The 16,048-nt window shown below is 39.6% G+C and overlaps 2 protein-coding genes across 2 annotated transcripts; both read left to right on the top strand.

The window, feature by feature from the left end:
• LOC104903326 (hypothetical protein) lies at positions 1-4,965 on the top strand. Its single transcript, XM_010691343.4, has 3 exons — positions 1-1,174; positions 3,157-3,690; positions 3,916-4,965. The coding sequence occupies exons 1-3, from the start codon at positions 407-409 to the stop codon at positions 4,024-4,026; spliced, it is 1,413 nt and encodes a 470-aa protein (XP_010689645.2). The 5' UTR covers positions 1-406; the 3' UTR covers positions 4,027-4,965.
• Positions 4,966-6,419: 1,454 nt separating this feature from the next.
• Positions 6,420-7,241, top strand: LOC130590171 (uncharacterized). The gene has a single exon (XM_057392191.1). It carries the CDS (start codon positions 6,420-6,422, stop codon positions 7,239-7,241), a length of 822 nt encoding a protein of 273 aa, XP_057248174.1.
• Positions 7,242-16,048: the final 8,807 nt, after the last annotated feature.

Raw genomic sequence — 16,048 nt, 5'->3', positions numbered from 1 at the left:
CTACCTCCAGTATTTATTATTTTATCTATTTTTTTTTTTGAATGTCTCTTATTAATTTACAGATTTCTTTTGTTTCTATTTTTGAAATGAGACCACTAACTTTCCACCAGACATATATTACTTTTTAACAAAAGAATCGGGTAAACTAATAAAGACGGAAGGAAATATAAATATAATCATAGTTGGATCTCTACTCGACAATCTTTGCAAAACCTATATTCTCTTAAAACCTGGGTACTCGTGTCCACTTTTTCATTAATTTACCCAAGCTGTGACGATGTGATCTTTCCTGACCCACCGGGCAGGCGGCCACCACAACTCCAACCTCAATTCAACATCCACCCTTTCTTACTTTTCAGTTTTCACCCCCAAAAAACACACAACCACCCAAAAAAAAAAAAAAAACATGCGAGTTTCAGCGGTGAAAATCCCAGCTTCTCGGCTAAAACTGATCCTGATAACCATCTTCAGCATCTCCACAATCTACCTCCTAAACCGGCAATCCCTCCTCCTCCTTTGTCCTTCTTCTCTCCCCCCTCCCGATCTCTTCCTCCGCCAATCTCTCTCCTCCACTCCTACCACCATTCCCACTACTCTCCATCACCTCTTTTTCTCCATCGCCTCCTCTTCCTCTTCCTTCCCACGTCGTCTTCCCTTCCTCTCTCTTTGGTACTCCCCCAACTCCACCCGCGCCCTCCTCTTCCTCGACAAACCCCCTCTCTTCAAACCCCCTCTCCCTTATTATATCTCCTCCGACACCTCCCATTTCCCCTACTCCTTCCCTCGTGGCCATCGTTCCGCCATCCGTGTCGCTCGCATTGTTAAAGAAAGTTTTGAACTTTATGAACCAGATGTCCGCTGGTATGTTTTCGGGGACGACGACACTGTCTTTGTCCCCGAGAATTTGGTGGCTGTTCTTAGTAAGTATGATCATGAGAAGTTGTTTTATATTGGGAGCATTTCCGAGAGTTTAGAGCAGAATTTAAAGATGTCTTTTGGTATTGCTTATGGTGGTGGAGGTTTTGCTATTAGTGCTACTTTAGCTAGGGCTTTGAGTAAGGTTTTGGATTCTTGTTTGATGCGCTACCCGCATTTGTATGGAAGTGATCATCGGATTTCGTCTTGTATTACTGAGCTTGGTGTTCACTTGACTCTTGAATCTGGCTTTCATCAGGTTACATCCTTTTTTTGTTTATATATAAATTGATTTTATTTCTCAGAACGACTATCAACGCCCTATTATCTGACTATGTTTTTTAAGGTGTTACTTTTTGTTTACGCTACTTTTTGAGTGACGTATTTAACTTCTCTTTATAGACCAAGTAATTAGAAATGGTTAGCAGCATCTTGAGAGTTGAGACTGGTAAGGCTTAAAAATATTTGCAGGGGGCATAGATTGATAGTATAAACACCTAAATTTTGTAGGTAATGGGTTGTGTTGTCTGGGATCCATGGGTGGCAAAGTGTGTTGTTTGTGAATACAGAATAATCAGACAAATAAACAGGGGACTGTTTTAGATACTATAGAACAAATCTTATATGATGTTTAGTCTTGCACTTGCATTTGAAAGAAGATTCCTTGCGCATTTGATGCATTTAGAATGCTTTTAACTCCCTTGATGACTAAGGCTCCGTTTGGTGGGACGTAAAACATTTTTCTGGAAAATTCTATTTTCTATTTTACATTGTTTGGTAGGTAAAAGAGTGTAAAACCATTTTCCCTTGGGGTAAAATTACTCTCACAATGAAGGAAAACCATTTTCCCTTCAAAATGAAGGGAAAACTATTTTCCTTATCTCTTTTGTACATTCTTCTCCCTACCTTCTTACTTTTCCTTTCATTTTCCTTTAACTCCATCATTTTTCTAATATGGAACCAAACAACGGAAAACTAATTTTGGAATTGTGTTTTACATTGTAAATTGTTTTCCATGAAAATCATTTTACACTGAAAACTTTTTACACCCTACCAAACGGAGCCTAAATGTGGCTAAAATCCAGGGCTGCTCATTACTTTTGTTCATATGACAAAGAGGTAAACTAGATGGAAAGGGGTCTAGGTTGTGTGGGGAGACAGGCAGGGTTTACGGAGATTGTATTGGGAAGGGGCAGTAGTGGAGCTAGGAATGGAGGCAATGGAGGAGGGGAAGGGTAAGGAAGGAAGAAGTCGTTGGAGGGAAGAGAGGGAATGGACTGTTCAGTTTAGATAATGGAGGGGATATATTATATAAGAAACAGGATGGAAATTGAGCAAACAAAGCTGTCGTGTGAGGTATTCCTAAGGGGTCAACACTGGAAATTTGGTCAAGACACCGGGTTCCGGCATTTGGTATTTTTGTAGCTCAAAATCTATCTTAAATGGGAGTTCCCAAGAACAAAATAACAAAGTAGTTTTCCACAAGTAACTTAAAGGACAGTGAATGGCGTATCTAAAATTTTCATTTTCACTTGTTATTTTTATTGGTTATAGTCAACAGGAGTCTAGACTTCTTCTAAATACAATGATCATTTTGTATGCTTGTGACTGCTGCCTTTATTATTATTCTTTTTTTTCATTTGATTGGCTGTCTTGTAATGATCAAGATACGAGATTCTTATGCAAATAGGGCTTCCATGTTCCAATTTAATTAAGGGGCGTCTACCATTGATTAGGTGAGAGACGAAGAGTCCTTATCTAGCCCTTCTGGCTGTTATTGTCAATACAGAAGCTGAATATCATAGAGTGATGCATACTTTTTGTTAGGAGGGGGCGGGGGGATCAGTGAAGAGGTGATACTAGAGTGTTGGTATGATATCTTAGGGTTGTGAGGGGTAGGTTTATCCTCCTTTTTGCAAATATGATAGGAACATTGAGTTGTGTTTGAAGGCAATAGTTACTTCTTAGCTTTAAAGATGCTGTTTTTCTAATAATGGAGTTGCAGATAATAGCAACACAATTATGTGGGAGCGCTGCAGCAGCTTTGGTGGAAAGTGATTTCACCATACAATTTTAGTTGTGTTATATAAACCAGTTCGAATGTAGATGTTTTGGGGGAATGTTGCTGTTCATAAGCTCTTACTGCCTTGTATCATTTTCAGAAAGCAGATTCTTTTGTATTTCATTGGGGGAACTGCAAAACAATTTGATTGATAGTCTTTTTCTTATTTCATATATCAGGTTGATGTGAGAGGAGACTTGTTTGGTATGCTTACTGCTCACCCATTGTCACCTTTATTATCTCTTCATCATTTGGAGCTTGTGGAGCCTGTTTTTCCTAGCAAGAATCGGACAGCGGCAGTCCAGCACCTTTTTAAGGCTGTGCGTGTTGACCCTGGTAGAGTTTTGCAACAAACTGTTTGCTATGACTACACAAGTAATCTGACTGTTTCAGTTGCTTGGGGCTATGCCGTTCAAGTATATGAAGGCAATCTACTTCTTCCGGATATTCTTGCATCACAGAGAAGTTTTACACCCTGGAGGAGGCGAGGCATTAATATTCCTGGCCAGTATGTATTTGACACTAGGGACTATCCTCAGGATCCATGTAAAAGACCTCTGGTTTTCTTTCTGGAAGATGTTGCTTCTGGGACAGGGAGAGTCTGGAGCAAATATAAGAGGCACATTACTCACAGTTGTACCCGAGTTGCTGCTATTGTGAACCTGAAAGACATAAGAGTGTTTGCCAAGAAGCTGCAATACAACGTTGGACAGGTATTACTTCTTTCATTATATAGGGAAAATTTTCATGCTCCCGTACCTTTTGCTGTGGCTTTTTTAATTTGGAAAGTAAACCTTGGTGTTCGGCCCCTTCTGTAGGTCCAATGTAAGTACCTAACACATTAGTATGCATGATATTATCCAGGCTCTAATTATAGCTCAATTGTAGTTGTGATATTGGTTTTTGCTTTCTTATATTACAGACTTGTCTCATTTCAGGTTGGGGCACCCCGTCGTGAATGCTGTGACATAATACATCCCTTTAATAAATCAATGGTCATTGATATCAGGCACTGTGGCTCTAATGAGTTGATTGCCATGAATGCATAACTGCAGGATCACGTATTACTACGTGTTCCGTGTTTTGATGATGTGGTGGTGGAAATTCATGTATACCTGCTTTTTGAAAGACTACATGATTTCATTGTCAAGGTAATGACTTTCTTCTTGCCACCATTGTACTGTCCGGCATTAGTGGGTCATTTGTCAATGATGGCATTTTATGCAGCTTAGTTATTTGTAAGATGCATACCGTTAATATCTATCCATGTAAAGTTACGGCTACTTGTTCAATGATGTTAGTACTTCAAACAAATCAGCATGGTGGTTTTGAGAGGAAATTACAAATTTGCGAAATTTGACGGTTGACTCGGCTCTATCTGGATCCAGCACTTGATTCGTTTATGCTTCATCCCCTGTGGAGGAGGGTTCCAACTTTTTCAAGGACTGGAAGAGCTTCATTTTAGATCAAAAACTCGATAACTATCAGCTTAGACTTTCTTTCTGAATAGGCAGATAGGCTTGCATAGTTGCATGCCTGCCAGTCTGTTATCAGTCCTACAATTAAACTTACGAAAGGGGTGAATTTTGGAGCGGCTTAAGGGTATCTGTCTTCAATTCCCACGCACCGAGGCAGGTGAAGACATGCAACTTCCATTTTCAATGTATGCCGTCCTATGTTACAAGAAATTTCAAGATGAAGAAGCTAGCCCAAATCTTATAAAATATTTTTGTAGTTAGGATATTATCATTGGATGTGTATTAATTCTCTTGAAAAAATTTGGTTTAGGTGGAAAAGTATGTAGTGTTTCAAAATAGCATGCTGACTTGTCAATTACCTTAGTCCCCATATAACGTTGTTGATACTATCCTATATGGGTTAAGAGTATGAGTAGAGGAAAACAAATTATGTGGTTCTCCACTTCTTCTCACATTGAGGAGCTTCATTTTTCTCATAACTCTCCCAGAAAGTTGAGCAACTTATTTGTCGGTTTTTTTTTAAGATAAGATGAAGGTGATTTACTTGAAGGGGATAAGGGGAAATCCTCAGAAGAGTTCAGTAAGGTTTGATCGTTGAATCTCAGAGATATGAGGTGGGAAGTGATGTTCACCACCTCAACCTCGAAGTGATGTTACTATTTCACCACTTCAATCTCTTAATGACGATTAATTGAATGTTTCAAAAGTGTAACATTAATTGGATTTTATAAATTGAGGCTTATGATGTTCACTATTCCTTTGTTCTTTTCTTATATGTTACTACATTATTTGAAACTTTGAGAAAAGAAAAGTATTGCAACTAATTAGGAATGGAAGAAGTGAAGGATGTGTTTTTCAATCAAGTTGGCAAGTACTAGTAATAGAATAGGATAAATTATTAAAATTCATTAATTAAAATATTTAGGTGATTTGTGTTTTAATTTGCTAGAAACTAACTATAATTTGTACTCCCTCTGTTTTTTTTTATCCTTCCTACTTAGAATCTTGCACAAATATTAAGGAAAGGGAAGATTCTTGCACATGGGTTGGAATCTGTTTTACTATTAAACAATTTAAAAGGAAAAAAGTACAATGCAAGTGGGTCCTTTATAATTAAATATTATAAATCCAAAAAGGTTGAGTACTTTACAGAACTAGACAAAACAGCTGTACACAACTTTAAAATTGAGGCAATAATAAAGGAGGGAAACAACGAAATCTGTTTTATACAACGAAATTTCAAAAACTAAAAATTCCCTCCAAACTGAGGCAACAATAAAATTTCAGAAACTAAAATTTTCCTCCAAACTTGAAATTTCAGATATCTCAACTATATATACCCCTCAACTCATCCCAACCACTTGCTGACTTAGAAAAAAAAAACAGAAAGATTTGTTTTTAAAAAAATGGCATCATTGCCATTAGAGGCCTCAGGCTTGATGTGAAAGTAGTAAATGAACAATCGCCCTTGTAGTATCTGATCAACAGCCACATCACGGGCCTAGGCTCAGCAACGAAAAGCGCCAAATCATAGCTGAATGGCTTCTAAGTCAGACAGTGGTTGGAAATCTTCCATGGGGGGCGAAGAAGAAAGCTGCACAGAAGTTCAACGTCACCACAAGGACCATTTACAGCATCTGGAAAAAAGCCATACATCAAGTAGCTCAAGGGCAGCCCATCAATGTCAGAAACAACAAACACAAATGTGGAAGACGGAAGGCAAATGTCACTCTCCATCAGGTATCCTCTGACCTTTATGTCAAAGGACAAGTTTAAGAGTATTAGCTCAAGCACTTGATTTGCATTACACAACATTATGGAGGATAGTTAAAAGGGGGGGATTAAGACCTCATACAAGTCCATTAAAACCAGATTTGGACATGAAGAAAAAACTAAGAAGGTGTATGTGGGTCATCAGTTTACTTCAAAGAAACACATTGTACACAAACCCCACTTACGTAGATATGAGAAATGTTGTTCACATAGATGAGAAATGGTTCTATATGACACAAAAAAGAGTCAGAGCATATCTACATCCAAAGGAAAAAACACCATGGAGGAAGATAAAAAACAAAAACTTCATCCCAAAAGCCATGTTCATGGCTGCAGTAGCAAGACCAAGGTGGAACCAAGATGGTTCTTGTGCATTTGACGGGAAGATTGGCATATGGCCTTTCACAAAACAAGTTCCAGCACAAAGATCATCAGATAACAGGCCTAGGGGAACTCTAGAAACAAAGCCCATTGATGCAATAACAAAAGATGTTATTAGAGACATGTTGGTAAACAAAATCATGCCTGCCATCAGGGAGAAATGGCCAAATGACCTTAGCAAGGTCATATACATACAACAAGATAATGCACCATGTCACATAAACAATGATGATCCAGTATTTCAACAACACAAACTACTACATGGATTTGATTTTAGGTTGATACAACAACCACCAAACAGCCCAGACATGAATATTTTGGATTTAGGTTACTTTAGAGTACTTCAAACATTGCAATACAGAAAATCACCAAGGAAAACTGACCAACTAGTTGCTGCTGTTAATGAATCATGGGAAGAACTACATCCAAAGACTCTAAGTAATGTATGGATGTCACTTCAATTCTATCTAAATGAAGTTATAAAAGTTTGTGGAAATAATGAATATGATGAATCCCATGCAAAGAAGTCACAACTTGAAGATTTAGGCTCGCTGCCAGAAGAAGTTGGACCAGCTGTTGAAGATGTTCACAAGGCAGTTCAATTTATTGCAGAACATATGAATGGCAATTGAACATCTTACAACAAGAAGATGAAGGATATCTACAAAGTTATTATGAAGAATAGGTAGAAAGCTTTTGTTAAGTTATAAAGTTTTTGTGAAGAAAGAAAAGTTTTTGTAAAGTTACAAAGTTATTGTGAAGATAGGAAGTTAAATGGAAAACATACAAGTTTTTGTAAACATTTTGAAAGCTTATGCATATTATATATATTCTGTTTGGGCTGTCATATAATTCAAATGTCTGTATTTATTGAAATGAAGTCATCATGTTACGTTGAAATGGAGCATATCAATGATAAAATGAACCTCTCACATAATTGATCATTGAGGTTGTCAAACGAGGTGGCAATAACACAAGCATAACCCACTTAGAATCAAGCTTCATGCTACTGTGGTGGCTACTATGAGCCGCATCACAGAGCTATCCATGATTCTAAGTAGGATACACTTAGTTAGCCGCACTACGTTTGACTAAAACAATGGCCATATGCAACTCATCATCATCACAGGCACCAACATGACCCTAATCCAACACTACTAGCAAGAAAACAGAGAAACCCCTAAGGTCTACCAGTAGCAAAAACGAACATGAACCAAAACATACACAAACAAAACAGATGAAGAAACAAAAATTCAGTAGCATAACAAAATTAAACAAAGCAAAAATCTAACATGAAGACCAACATGACCCTAATCTAACACTAATAGCATGAAAACAGAGAAACCCCTAAGGTCTACCAGCAGCAAAACCAACATGAACCAAAACATACACAAACAAAACAGATGAAGAAACAAAAATTCAGTAGCATAACAAAATTAGACAAAGCAAAAATCTAACATGAAGACCAACATGACCCTAATCTAACACTAATAGCATGAAAACAGAGAAACCCCTAAGGTCTACCAGCAGCAAAAACCAAAATGAACCAAAACATACACAAATAAAACAGATGAAGAAACAAAAATTCAGTAGCATAACAAAATTAGACAAAGCAAAAATCTAGCATGAAGACCAACATGACCCTAATCTAACACTAATAGCATGAAAAATCCAACACTAATAACACTAACAGACAAACAAACAGACCTTAATCTAACACTAATAACACTAACATTACTAGCATGAAGACCAACATGACCCTAATCTAACACTAACACCAGCAGCAAAATCCAACATGAAGAAACAAAACTTCAGTAGCATAACAAAATTAGACAAAGCAAAAATCTAGCATGAAGACCAACATGACCCTAATCTAACACTAATAGCATGAAAACAGAGAAACCCCTAAGGTCTACCAGCAGCAAAAACGAACATGAACCAAAACATACACAAACAAAACAGATGAAGAAACAAAAATTCAGTAGCATAACAAAATTAGACAAAGCAAAAATCTAACATGAAGACCAACATGACCCTAATCTAACACTAATAGCATGAAAACAGAGAAACCCCTAAGGTCTACCAGCAGCAAAAACCAACATGAACCAAAACATACACAAACAAAACAGATGAAGAAACAAAAATTCAGTAGCATAACAAAATTAGACAAAGCAAAAATCTAACATGAAGACCAACATGACCCTAATCTAACACTCATAGCATGAAAATAGAGAAACCCCTAAGGTCTACCAGCAGCAAAAACCAACATGAACCAAAACATACACAAACAAAACAGATGAAGAAACAAAAATTCAGTAGCATAACAAAATTAGACAAAGCAAAAATCTAACATGAAGACCAACATGACCCTAATCTAACACTAATAGCATGAAAACAGAGAAACCCCTAAGGTCTACCAGCAGCAAAAAATAACATGAACAAAAACATACACAAATTAAACAGATGAAGAAACAAAAATTCAGTAGCATAACAAAATTAGACAAAGCAAAAATCTAGCATGAAGACCAACATGACCCTAATCTAACACTAATAGCATGAAAACAGAGAAACCCCTAAGGTCTACCAGCAGCAAAAACCAACATGAACAAAAACATACACAAATAAAACAGATGAAGAAACAAAAATTCAGTAGCATAACAAAATTAGACAAAGCAAAAATCTAGCATGAAGACTAACATGACCCTAATCTAACACTAATAGCATGAAAAATCCAACACTAATAACACTAATAACACTAACAGACAAACAAACAGACCTTAATCTAACACTAATAACACTAACAATAATAGCATGAAGACCAACATGACCCTAATCTAACACTATCACCAGTAGCAAAATCCAACATGAAGAAACAAAAATTCAGTAGCATAACAAAATTAGACAAAGCAAAAATCTAGCATGAAGACCAACATGACCCCAATCTAACACTAATAGCATGAAAAATCCAACACTAATAACACTAATAACACTAACAGACGAACACACAGACCTTAATCTAACACTAATAACACTAACAGACGAACAAACAGACCTTAATCTAACACTAATAACACTAACATTAATAGCATGAAGCCCAACATGAGCCTAATCTAACACTAACACCAGCAGCAAAATCCAACATGAAGAAACAAAAATTCAGTAGCATAACAGACGAACAAAAATAAGTGGAACATGAAAATCCTAAAAAAAGACGAACAAAAAAAATTCAGTACGAACAAAAAAAAAAATTCTACAAACATGAAAATGGTAATAGCAGAGGAACAAAAATCAGACGAACAAAAAAAAAAACAAACAAAAATTCAGTAGCAAAAAGATTTAGGGTAACAGACAACGCAAAAATCATAAAAACATGAAACCCTAAAAACAGAGGAACAAAAATCAGACGAACAAAAAAAAAACACAAACAAAAACTCAGTAGCAAAAAACATTAGGGTAAGCAAAAATCCTAAAAACAGAGGAACATAAAAAAATTCAGTATTAACCTTAGCAACAAAAATTCTACAAACATGAAAATCCTAAAACAGAGGAACAAAAATCAGACGAACAAAAAAACAAACAAACAAAAATTCAGTAGCAAAAAAAATTAGGGTAACAGACAACGCAAAAATCATAAAACCATGAAAACCCTAAGATCTACCAGCAGCAAAACCACATTCAATCATGCATAAAAATTAATTGGCAAAACACAAAAAAAAAAGGAAAGTTAAGGTAACTCCCTCGAAGGTTGACAATGCTTAAGTTTCACCGCCGGGAAATAAATTTTCAAATTGTTGTAAATTTCCTCCGGCGACGGTAATGGAAATTCTTCAAGTTCGACCTCAGATCTAACACTTCTCTGTCAGGAGTATGGAACAATTAGCTTCGTCTTCTTCATTGTTGAAAGACTCGTTTGAAGGACTTTCAGGGCTCTCTGAGTCTGGAACAAAGAGTTATTAATTGTTCAAAGACTCGTTTGAAGGACTTTCAGGGATCTCTGAGTTTGGAACACTTTGAAATTCCTCACAAATCTCTAAATTCGACTTTTCAGCCATGATCTTTATACAAAGCAAACCCAGAATTTAGGTGTTTGAATTTTGCAAGAAATTGATAACCTTTAAAATTTGTGTGAGAGAGAAGATGAAGAACAATTTTAGATCTAGGGTTTGAGAGAGAGTGAGAGTGAATTATGAGAGAGAGTGAATTATGAGAGAGAGAGAGACGTTGGGAGTATGAGGTTGAAGAACAGTTTTAGATCTAGGGTATGAGAGAGAGAGAGAGAGAGAGAGAGAGAGAGAGAGAGAGAGAGAGAGAGAGAGAGAGAGAAATGAAGGATCCAGAACATGAACATGAGATAAGAAGAACAATTTTAGATCTAGGGTGGTTGACTGGTTGGACAATTTATTGAATGAGATATTTAATGGGTGGTTGAGAGTAATGAAGGATCTAGAAAATAACGTGAGATAGAAGAGAGAGATTGAAAAGTTTGAACCTAATGGAGATATTGGGACCCACTATAGATTAATTTATTATTTTAGTTAGGGTATTAGATGTAAATATTAGGTAATAGATGAGGGTAATATAGGAAGATTTCAATACCTTAAATAGATAGATTCAAAGTGAGAAGATTAAAAAAAAACACACTAAAACGGAAAGTGAGAAAGATAAAAAAAAACAGAGGGAGTAAGTCTTAATGTAATTAAGTTTACTACTAACTATATCTGAATCCTAATAGGTTAAGAATTTTAAGCCATTAGGGATAATTTTTGGCCAAGTAAAAAAGAGGAGGCTGGGTTAATTTGTTTTCATTTAGGTAAATCTGAAGTTTATACTTCCTCCGTTCTTTTAATTTACTCACTTCAGTTTTGGGGATAACAAAGAAGGAGGTCCAAAAGTGAAAGAGAAACTAAAAAGTTAGAGAAATCATAAAGTGAGTTATAAAAACAAAAAAGTGGACCACATAGGTGGAAAAAAGGAGAAATTAGATGAGATGTGTTACCATAAATAGAAAAGGTAATAATGTGTATATTAAAAAGAAATAGATAAAAAATGATAGTTTATGCATTGCAAGAATGTATACATTAAAAAAGAAATAGATAAAAAAAATGATAGTTTCTACATTAAAAGAAAACGAAGGAAATATATACTAAAAAATAATGTAAATGGAAACATAACAAAAGAGGAAAAATTATTTTGTAATACTTCTGCCAAAATTGGCGGCTCGCATAGCTACGTGTGAGAGAGAAAATTGGATCTCTTCCTCCATTATTCTAGCAGACACAATTGTGGGTTCTAGTTTGTTGCTTGATGGACTTATTAGAGGCATCACAAGGTCCTAGTTCTTCGTTATTGGTCATGAAGCATTTAGAAAGTTAGTGGAATTCACGCTTCAAGTATTATTTACTATATGATTCATAGTAATATATGCATGACATCATGTGGACACCGACACCTAATTGTGTCTCTCCATCATTAGTATCCCATGTTGAAACATGTTCCGGTATGGGACAAGTTTAGGGTACAAACTGGTATGCCTCGTAGTCACTCGAATCGGTTTGAGTTCCTGCAAGAAAGAACACGTAAACTAACCTCGGGGATTGATCCGAGGAACGCCCCTCCGATGCCTAAGTCAGTATTTGGTAAAACCGGTAGCTCTCAAGTAGAATGTATTGGGATTCGTGAACGTACCTTATGACTCAGATCAACGGTTTATTTATAGGGACCCGAATAAGCCCATGTCTGGGTTGGGCCTGATATTTGGGGGAGATATCCTTAAGAATATTCCCTTAGGATATATTCTTATCTTCTATCAAAAGTATATCTTTTAGGCCCATAGGCACTGATGAGGTGGATTGGATCACGCCCAAGCCCTTAGACTTAAGCCCACAGAACGCTAGCCGTGGTTAGACCGGTATAACCATCAGGTTTAATTTAGACCGGTATGGAACTTAGTCAGCCCCCATACAACTAGCCCCCAAGCCGGTATGTCTAGCATGGACGTATCCCACTTAGTAGGTTTTAAACCGACATGGGTGATGCTGACTTAATCTTGATGAAGGAATGTGAAACGCTGGCCAGAGAATTTCAATCATTGCCTAGGTCCGCGCACCTGCCTTTAGAGCTCATCAGGAGTGATTGCTTCACAGCTGGGTGGCACTTATTAACACGTGGCATGATCGGGACGGGAAGACGAAGAGTCGTTCGATCTCGACCGCAATTCCCTCTATAAATACTCTTTGTGCGCCCTCCGTTTCTCATTTCCCACATTCTCTCTCTTGCGATTGTGCTTATAACGATCTTCTTCTCTCTACACTACCCTTCAGTGCTCTTGACGGTTTTGCTTGATTTCCTCTTCCGACCTCACGCTCATTGTTGATTCCGGTGCATTTACTCCTCGCATCCCTACTTCCAAGTATTTCATCAAAACTTTTTCCCATCTTTCATACCGTCTTATTTATAATGTCTTCCAATTCCGAATATTCCGATTCGCAAAATGTCTCTGGGACTCCCTCCGTCATGACTCACCCATAATTAATCCATAATAAATTCCGATAGTACTTCCATCAGGTCTGTAGAGGTTAATGACTCACCCATAATTAACCCCGCTTCGGAACTTAGGGCCAATAGCCAAGATGACTGTAGTACTTCCGGTAGACAAGAGAATGAACCGGCACTTCACGCCTCACCACTAGGGATGGTATTAGGGCAAGCTGAGGCTCTAGAACAATATGGGACCATGAGAGGTTTAGCTGAGCGCTCCCCTGACTTGTTTCCTCCCGGTAAGCCCCCGGTACACAGATCAACCTTCGAGATTGGTGAGACTTCCAGTAGACCTAGACCCAGAGAGGCAACTGTGTCCCCGGTGCATTCAGATGCCGTGGAAAGTGTGGAGAGACACCTAGAGGAATCGGACGAGGAATCCACTACCCTAGAGGCTGAGGATGACTCTGACCGGGAAGGTCCTCTAGAAATAATTCCCGAGGAGTCAGATGAAGAGGACCTGGCGGACCTATATATGCCACCTAGTGATACCGGCAGTGCCGCTGGTGTTCAGTTAGATAGTAGTTGGGCCAGTATTTCGCCTTTCCTGAGGGGTACCGACTTGTACTCCCGGCTGAAGGGAGCCGTGTGACCGATTGCCCTGCCGGTCATGTGGCCATTTATGCCCATATGCTTGACTTTGAGATGAGATTCCCCTTAGACCCTTTTTTTTGTTAAGGTTTTCAAGGCCTGGAATATCCGTCTGGCCCAACTGACCCCCCTTGGATGGCGCAATTTGATGGCTTATGCCTGGGTGGTCCGTTACAAGGGCTTTCCGGAAACCTTAAACCTGTTCCGCAAGCTGCATTGGATTAAGGAAGATGGTTATGCCAAGGGAAAAGGGGCCGGGAGGAAGAAGAGATCCCGGGACGATGAACTCGAGGGCCGAGGTGGATGGATGTCCTTGTACACCAGGGCCGGTAAATTGACGGTATATCCTAAACTGAGCTCCCTCAAGCTTTAGAGAGGCCGATTTTTCTGGGTGCATGTACCCGATGACTTCCTCCTGAGGCGCCAATGGACCAAACCCCGCTCCCGGATGGAACATATAAGGGACAGGGGTTTAACTCGTCGGGAAAAAGTTGCGTTTGATTACTTTGCTTCTGACTCCATTCCAGCCCTGAGAGGCAAGAAAAAGATATCGGTTCCCAAGTACTGGCTCCCCCACACCACTTATGTCTTTACCAACCCCGCCATCTCGGCCTTAGGCTTCTGCCAGTCTGACCCATATGGTGTGTTTATGCTTTTGCTTTAATTTTTGTTATTGCTTTACTTTTTCTTGTCTTCAGGCCGAGATTTTTTAATACGTGAAGCTCTTCACGTCGATCACAAATACCGGCCGCTTAGCAACATGTCACCGAAACCTCCTCGTCGCTTTGTCCCCATTCAGGTGACTGCTGGCGGCCGAGGGGCCCGAGGAGGTAGGGGAGGCCGGGGACCGGGTCGGAACTCTAGTCCCGAAGAGGACGAAAGGGATGATATGCCCCTGGTGCGACGACAGGCTGGTCTGACTGCTCAGAAGAGGAAATCTGAGCAGACCACGGAACAGCCGCCGTCAAAGAAGGCGGTTTCTAAGGCCGGCACCGTCGTCCCAGCCTCTACCCCTGTTAACCTTATTACCGGCCGAGTTGCCGAAGTTGGTAGCTCTTCGCCGCGGCTGAAGAACTACAAGCAGCTGACCCTGCCTGAAATGGTGCCAGGGCTGGAGACTTTTGCCAAGCCCAGAAGGTGGGCTTCCTAGAGCGAAACCGGATAGAGATGCCGGATATAATGAACAAACGCTGGTCTCGCTCTCCGGTGAAGGATGGTGAGAAGTTCGATCCTAAGCTTAATGTCTTGGACGACGAATCGCTGCTCCTGGACCGTCCATTGGAGGGCGGGAATCTGGGATATCGTATTTTAAAAGCTATGCAGCTTAAATACGATATACCGGTGGATGAGGTTTATACGCTTGCCGCGACGCATGCGCATAACTTGGCCACGGTAAGCTTTTAGCTATTGCGCTTCTTCTTGTACGCTATCGGCCTTTTTCTTATACTGACCTCTCTGTTGTTTTGCTTCTTTGCAGTCCGCCCAGTCCGGTAAAGAGCTTTGCGACTTCTACCGGTACTTTCAGACCTCCTACTTCAATGAGGTGAAGGACCATAAGGAGCTGAAGGGCCGGATGACCGCTAAGGAACAAGAGCTTCATCTGGCTAACACCGAGAAGAATGATGCTCTTGCTGTTGAGAGCAAGGCTGATGCCACCCTTGTCAAAGCGGTGGAGGGCCACTCCTTGGCCCTGTTCAATAAGGATGAGGAGATCCGGCTACTCCGGGAGCAGATCGCGGAAGCAAAGGAGCTGGAGCGCGAGGCTGTTAAGGAATACTAGAAGAGCATGGATTTTGTGGACCGTCTGCTCAACCGGTATAATGGCGGCTGGTCTGCGGCCATGAGGTGTGTCTGACATACCTTCCCGGATTTCGACTGGTCCAAAATTGAAGAAGCCCACGTCCAGCTTGTCCATGGGCTACCGGTTGAGGGCGAAGTCCTGGACTAAGGTGTTTCCGAGGGCCGACATTGCCAACGCGAATCCCAGGGTCGAGTTTGAAGAAGAGCAGGAGATCGTCAATGATGCTGCTGTAGTTGCCAGCCCTGCTACCGGTCATGACAATCCGGAAGAGCCAGTGGTCATTGTTGACGGTTTTGAGGAGGAAGAGCCTGCCAAGTAGATTTACGGCCTCCCTCCTTACCCTTCTTGTACTGGGCCACTTTGTGGGTTTCAAGCTTTTCGCGATCATAACGTCTTTTTCCTTGGGCAGCCAAACTATCTTTATCGTTCTGAACATATGGTCGTCTGTGACCGATTAGTGTTTTGCAGTTGGCCGTTTGTGGCCAACTGTTTTAGGAGTGTAATTCGTCT

The sequence above is a fragment of the Beta vulgaris genome, chromosome 9, assembly GCF_026745355.1.
Source record: "Beta vulgaris subsp. vulgaris cultivar EL10 chromosome 9, EL10.2, whole genome shotgun sequence".
Classification (NCBI taxonomy): domain Eukaryota; kingdom Viridiplantae; phylum Streptophyta; class Magnoliopsida; order Caryophyllales; family Amaranthaceae; genus Beta; species Beta vulgaris.
This window is presented reverse-complemented; position numbering and strand designations above follow the sequence as displayed.